General features: G+C 52.0%; 1 protein-coding gene across 5 annotated transcripts in view; it reads left to right on the top strand.

Moving 5' to 3' along the window:
• Cntn2 (contactin 2) overlaps positions 1–4,616 on the top strand; it is a 30,109-nt gene extending 25,493 nt beyond the window's left edge. For all 5 annotated transcript variants that reach the window (XM_031382309.1, XM_031382273.1, XM_031382282.1 and 2 more), the window contains 2 exons: positions 116–284; positions 663–4,616. In XM_031382309.1, the coding sequence (XP_031238169.1) occupies positions 116–284; positions 663–766 (273 nt within the window). In that variant the 3' untranslated portion in view covers positions 767–4,616. The remainder of the gene's footprint in view (positions 1–115; positions 285–662) is intronic.
• The last annotated feature ends 2,714 nt before the right edge of the window (positions 4,617–7,330 follow it).

The following is a 7,330-nucleotide window of genomic DNA, read 5'->3' as shown; positions in this document are numbered from 1 at the left end:
AAAAAAAAAAAAAAAAAAAAAAAAAACCCGTATGTGGTAGGGCTGCGTGAAGGGCAGGGCAGGGCAGGGCAGGGATGGGTCTGGGAGGCTGTATCTGGAAACTTGTATCCCACAGATGCTGTATCAGAATGACCTGCATCCAACTCCTACGCTGCACCTCACCAGCAAGAACTGGATAGAGATACCAGTCCCTGAAGACATCGGCCACGCTCTGGTACAGATTCGAACCACGGGGCCTGGAGGGGATGGGATCCCAGCAGAAGTCCACATTGTGAGAGATGGAGGTACTGCTCCTTCCTGCCCCCACCTCAGCAGTATTGGTCCACCAGATACTGGTCAAGGGATTGTCCCCAAGAGCTAACTCTAACACAGACACCCCCAATGAGAAAGGAAAAGACAGGCAACAAATAGTGCGCGGGCCACTGTCCCCTCCCTACCCTACAACCACCCCAAGGTAAGGAGCGAGCACATCTCTTTTGTGGAAGGCATGGGTCTGGAGACCAAGAGCAAAGCCAATGCTGCATGGGTAAGGCCAAGAACACCACGAGTCTTCGGTTCTTAAGGCCTCCGTGCGACATTCCTCCAGAGGCTTCTGGGTGCTTTTATAAGGGCGGGGCTGGGAGGCTCACTCAGCCACACACAATTTTCGCTGCTGGTTTCAGGCACAAGCATGATGGTGGAGAGCGCAGCCGTCCGCCCTGCCCATCCTGGCCCCGTGTTCTCCTGCATGGCCATACTGATGCTCACCGGCTGCCAGAAACTCTGATCTCAACACTGCCTGCCACACCGAAGCTGGACACCCACCCTAACAGACACAGCGGCTGGCCACAGCCCCCCTCCAACACCAAGGTGGTCCAACACTGTGCCTGAGAGTGGTTGGCTTAGACACCTACTTACTCCCAGCAGTACCCTTTATGTAGGAGGTAGGATATTTCTATTCTGCCACAGGATAGAACCATGCAAGGAATTTTTCTTTAAATCAAGAGGCACTGGGCAGTGACTTCCATGATAATACTAGGCCTAATGCCTGGACCCTTTGGGGTCCTGGACAGAAGACACAGGCCTTTGGATAGAAGGTATTTAATATACATCTTCAGATCAAGTGGATGGCCCTCTGGGGCTACAAGTGGGCACCGCCATCTGATGTCAGAGTCCCAGGCCCAGCAGGAACATGGGCATCAGTGAGCTATCAATTTCCCTCTAGGAAGCAGGGGGACCTCTTCTAGTCCTTGCTGGAGAAGCACCACGGTTGATCCCAACGTGGTCTTCCACGGCTCCCTGGCAGTCCTGCTTGCTCAGTAGCCAAGGACAAGGCCCTGGGTTACTGGGGAGAAGAGCTCGAGAGGGTTGAGAGGCTCCACCGCCCGATGGAAAGGGGGCAGCAGCCTAAGGCCTATTCACCACCCCGGTGGCACTGCCCTCTCAGCCAGCACTGCCATCCCTGTCATCCTCCAGATGGAATGACGGAGTGACAGGGCCACTTCAGGTGGCTACGTGACTAAAGGGCTTGTCTCGATGAGTTGCCTTTCCTCATCCTGATGCTTCACTCCTTCACGAGCCCTCCCGGGTATGGGCAGGAGGTGCCCGTCTGAATGCCGCCCTCTTCCCTTCAGCCCTGCTGCAGGCTTGGGTCTTGGGTCTGCCTCTCCGCCTCCCATCACTGCAGGCCCTGGGAACCAGCTCTCAACACAGCATCCATTGTTTGTCCTGGGATGGAGAGGCCTCTGAGAAGGGCCAGCCTCAGTGTGGCCCTGCCTGCTTCCAGGAATCCCCTCCAACACCTGGTCACACCTGCTCCCCAAACTGCCTGGACTACTCTCTCGAGTCCCCGGGAGAAAAGTGGGTTAATAAGGTGGCGGGAGGGCAGCTTGCCTTGAGTCCTGGGTACATTCCCAGTGACAGACCAGACTACAGGAGCTGGAGCCTTAGCGCTTGACTTATCTATACCCTGCACTTAACAGATGAGGAAGTGGAGGTCCGGAAAGGGTTAGGGACTTCTTAGGGTCACATGGCCTGTAAGTGACACGGCTTGGTCAAGCACCAGAGTCTCCTCCCCTCCCCCCGCCCCCGTGGGAGGCTCTGTGGAGGAGAGTGGTGTGGTGCTGAGCCAGCCGTCACAGCCTGGTCTCTAGGATGGCAAAAGACTTGGGAGGATGAGCCCTCTGCATCAAGAGGTTCAGGGTGCTGAGAAGATCAACATGGATGAGCTTGGTGCAAGGCACAGGCAGACTCCAGGAGTCAGCAGCCTGAGGCAGGCTTCAGTGGGGAACTCGGCAGGGAGAGCCAGCTGGAAGCCTCTCAGGCTCTCATGAAAAGAGGGCAAAGCAAGGCCAGAGTTCCCTAGACCAGGACCCTGTGCAGCCCGACCAGAAAACGCCAGTGTCCAGTGTCCACGCCCTCGGCCCGTGGGAGCAGCAGAGCAGGTGTTCTGAGAGGCGCTTGCCTGGCTGTTCCTTGGGGGCCATTTCTGTAGTTTACAGTTAGAGCTCTATTTTGTTATGGGTTTTTAAACTTTAAGCCCTGCTCTGTTTTTCTGGGCGGGTTTATGTTAGTATTTGCCCACTACAATTTTTTTAAAGATGTACACCCGCATACCTTTTCCCTACCACCTCCAACACCTCCCCCTTGCTAAGGACTGCTTCCCTGGAGCTGATCAAACCCACCTTCTTCTGCTCCCAGCACCTCACATACAAGGATGCTAGGGGCTCAGCCATGTGATCATTCTTCCTCACGCAGACCCCAGAGTTGGTCTAGCATCCCTCCCCATCCTATGTTGGCTGGGATTTGGCTCGGGCCTAGCCCTGGAAAGCCCTAGCCAGCCCTAGAAAGGGGCACCTGAAACCTTCCAAGGTTTACCTATTTCTCACTGCCTTGGGCTTCGGGGTGGGGGCTGCTAGAGAAATGGATATCTAGTGGCTGGGCAGGGTGAGCTGGTTTGGCACTGAACCTAGTTAGGGAGGTGGGAGGCTGTGGCCCTTAAGCTTTTCTTCTAACAAGGTCCATGAAAAGCAGGCAAGCTGCTGGGAGACCCGAGAAGAGGAAAACCTTAGCCCTGTGCAGGGAGCATGTGTTGTGGGGAGGTGAAGCTTTGCCAGCAGCTTGGGGCTTCGAGTGTTAGCTAAGGTGTAAGGAGACTGCAGGTGACTCGCAAACCTGAGTTTGTAAATAGAAAAAAAAAAAAAAAAAGCCTCTTGCGGAGGAAACTTGGACCTTCACTGGCTTGAGAGGGAGGGCTAGATCAAACAGATTCTCAGAGCCCCTTCCTGGCCAAGGGTTCTCTTGACTTCTGTACAGGCTGGGGAAGCTGTTGGACTGGCCCCTGCTATGGTCCTGACTATTAAGAGATTCCATCCATTCACGATAGAGGTGAGAAGGACAGACACAACCAGCCATTCTGTCTAGGATTAACAGGCAGGAAATGGCCCGAGGGCTAGGGACAAATACCTAGGGACAATACCTCTTGAGGGACTGGGAGGTACCCTCTGTTCTGTCCATACGAGGACTCAGGCCACCACATGGAGATATCGGCTCATTGCCCTCTGATGGTACAAATGAGTGGCTCTGCTATCCAGGGCAGCAGGTGACGGGGTGAGAAGTCCCTGGATGAGAAGCCTGACTGTGAATAGGAGAAAATGAAGCCAAGTTCAGGGAAGCCTTCAGGAATAAGGGAGGGGCTTCTTTGGGGTAACTTTTGAGGCCTCTCCAGTGTTCTTTTGGGTCTTAGTCGAGCGAAGTCCCGACTTGAGGAATGGGAGGTGCAGAGTCCTTCCCAGAGCTGAGATATCTTAGAATCAAAATACCTAGCACAGGGAAACCGTCGAGGTACCATCTGCAGCTTATTTAAAAAGCCATCAGTGGGAACGAGCCCCAGAACAGTCCTTACAAAGCAGTGCCTTCCGCAGTGCCATCCTAGTTTGTACTCTAGCCAAGAGCTCAGTGTGCCTAGCCCAGCTACCCTCCCCTCATGCCTTTCCCCACAACAGAGGCACCTTTTTCTTCTCCTAGTTGTCCAATAGCCAATAGGGCTCCTGCATGCCAGGGGGACAGCAGTAGCCTCACGCCTGTTACGAGTTCAAGTGTGATATTGGCTCTTAATAGCTGAGACCAGACCTCGCCAGGGAGTCTCCAAGTGGAAGTAAAAGGGAACCCGAAAGGACTTCAAGAAGCTCACTGGAGGCTTTGGGAAAGCAGGGCATTAAAGAAAACTTGGAGAGAGAGAGGAGAGAGAGAGAGAGAGAGGAGAAAGAGAGAGAGAGAGAGAGAGAGAGAGAGAGAGAGAGGAAAGAAGGAGGACAAGGACGAGGACGAGGACGAGAAGGATCAAACAGCTCTGTTCAGAGCCCCAGGTAGCCTCAGAGGCCGAGGCCCTTCAGTTTCTTTAGAGGAGACGCAACCTGCCTTGGCACCAGATACCTCCAACTTAGCCCCTATCTCAGAGCTCACATAGCTCTGAGCTCAGGGTTCACTGGACCACTGATGGCCATTCTTGTTTAAATGCAACTCCTCCACCCCAGCCCAGCCCACTGTTCGCTCTTGTAGTACTTATTTATTGACTCTGGTAGCAAGCAGTTCTTAAATAAAGATGTTTTCTCAACCTGCCTAGGCAGCTGGCAGCAGCTGTGCATCTCACCTCACCTCATTAAAGCCTGCCTCCTGGGCCTGTTGCTCAGCCAGTACATCACCCCCGCCCCTCACAAAGCCAACTCTGAGGAAGCTGTGCACACAGTCTATACTGCTTCCTCCAACCAGAGGGAAAAGACAGGCCAGGAGACTTGCAGGCAGGCAGAGGCCAAGCACTGTCAGCACCCTGTGCAGGTTTCACCTAATGGTGGTCAACATGGGCGGAGCCACTTCCAGTTCCTCTGATTTCAATACACTTGAAGTGTTGACTCCCTAGTCCCAAAGGAGAGTCCCCCCCATGAAGAGATTAATGTCCCCCAACTTGTAAGGAGGTGACCATCACCTCTGCTGTTCAATCAGGGTGGCACAAGGTGGTGGAACTCCTAGCCAATTTCCAGCCTCGATACTCTATCAGACTTCCATTACAAGCGCGCACACATAGGAATACATGCAGGCAGTCCCAGTTTGGCTTTTCAGTGTCAAGTAGGTAAGACACATGTTGTGTCCCAGTTTTTTTGTTTTGTGTGTGTGTTTATTTTTGGTGTTTTGTTTTGTTTTTTGTTTTGGAAGGAAAGGAAGGTGAAGAGAGGCCTCTCTACTCACTGCTTAGCTTTCTGACCACAGCCCTTCCAGCATGGCAGGTAGTTCACATAGACTTTAGTTTTTAGTCAGCTTTCACCTTCCCAGGGCTGTTATATACTCAAGACTCAGGGAACAGAATTTAGGAGGGCTTGCTGCTGAAGCCAGAGAGCCATGTACATGCTAAGCAGGATCTCACAAAATTGCCCTGGCTGGCCATGAGCTCACTTACGTAGCCTAGACTAGCCTCGAACTAGTCTGCCTCAGTCTCCCGAATAGCTGGGATTGCAGGGATAGGGCCACCTTGATCAGTCAGAACTACGCTGTTGTCTTTACAAAGCCCACCTGAAGGTCTTCTGTTCTCCTCTTCGCTCAATTGCTTCAAATCCTGAGTCAAAATTCAGGAGCCCAAGACGCAGAGCGGCGGCTATGGACAAGAGCTATCTACCTTAGGCTTGACTATTGGTTTGCAAGAGAATGCTGGCAGTCTTAAATGTTTGCTCCTAGGTGGTTTCCATCTACAAAATGTGAAGCAGGAGCCTTCAGCGGTACGTTACCAAGTTCCTTCCATACAGACAGGATCTATCATGGATCCCTTTACAATGAGAATGTTTTGGCAGACTGCTTAGGACTGAATGACAGACATAACAGGCCCCAAACCCAGCACTTCAGTTTACAAAAGGCTTACCTCAGGGGATCTCTCTGGGCCACCCTCAGACACCTGTGTCAAAGATGAGGCTGTGACAGACGGGTAACATCTCCGCCTCCTGGTGTGATACAGTATGTATGTATCTGTGTAGGGCTCTTTTCGGTGTTGAACAGCTATTCCTCATGAACCCAATCACAAGGACATGGCAAAGTCCAGGTTGAGGGATAGTTTCTGAGACAATGGACAAGCCTGACTCTTCAGTGCGTCGATGGCATGAGAAACATGAAGGACTTGCTAAGAGACCAAAGAGAGAAACACCAAATGGAGCACACGAATCATTGATACTGGATTTTAAGATTATGCTAAAAAGCTTTAGGGGTTTTAAAAATGGAAACCTGAACTGAAGCCGGATATAAGCCTGGCAGCTGTTGGTTTTCTTGGGTGTGATAAAGGCACATGGCTACGCAGGAGAAAGCTCAGCTGGACATAAAAAGCTGGGTATGGAGATGCACATTTGTAATCCTAGCACTGGGGAGCCAGAGACAGGTGTATTCCACGGCTCACTGGCCAGCCAACCTATTTCTATATGTAAGTCCTATGTCCCAGCCAAAGACCCTGTCTCAAACAAACAACGCCCCCTTCCCCAGTGGATGTCACCTGAGGAACAACCACCCAGGCTGACCTCAAGCCCCTGACACACACACACACACACACACACACACACACACACACACACACACAGAGTCATGGTTCCTGCCTATTATCAAATGATTTCACACATCTACCATCTAGAAGCATTCTTGTGATGACTTTGGATATTGAGTCTGGGTGGGGTGGTGGTGTGAGTGAGATGTCCATGAGCCTCCAGCATTTGAGTGTTTGGTTCCTAGTTTGGTGGCTGGGTACGGGAGGTGAGACCTTGATGGAGAAAGATATGCCATTGGGGGTGGACTCTGCCGTTTGTCTTCCTCCTGCTTTTGACTTGAGAAATGAGCTCACAGCAGGTGCTTCAGCCCTCTGCCACCTTGCCATCATGGACCCTGTCCTTTAGAACTGTAAACCCAATAAACTTCCTAGGTCGCTTTTCTTGTATTTTATCATAGTAACAGAAATGTAACTAATCCTGGGGTCCCCAAACCTTTGAAAAAGCATACACTAGTCATCCTTTGATTATAATTTGAACTGAATTAGCCTGTCTGGGTTGGGGCCATCCAGGTGACTCTGGCATAGCTAAGGAAGAGCAGCACGGGGGCTCTGGGTCCTGGCACTCCTGCAGCTACAGAGGAGGAAGGAAAAATGTTCTCCTGCTTTCAGCTGGTGTCCAGGAGCCTTTCCCCCATGGGTTCTATAAGCCAATTACCTCAGACTCCCCCGAATGACCCTTGAGGGGCTTAAGGCTGGACTTCCTCAAGAGAAATGAAGGCAGCGGTCCTCCTTCGGGGACCTCAGAGCTTGTGAGAAACAGGACACTTCACCTTTCCA

The sequence above is a fragment of the Mastomys coucha genome, unplaced genomic scaffold (assembly GCF_008632895.1).
Source record: "Mastomys coucha isolate ucsf_1 unplaced genomic scaffold, UCSF_Mcou_1 pScaffold1, whole genome shotgun sequence".
Lineage (NCBI taxonomy): Eukaryota > Metazoa > Chordata > Mammalia > Rodentia > Muridae > Mastomys > Mastomys coucha.
Note: the sequence above shows the minus strand (reverse complement) of the source record. Positions and strands in the feature narration are given on the sequence as shown.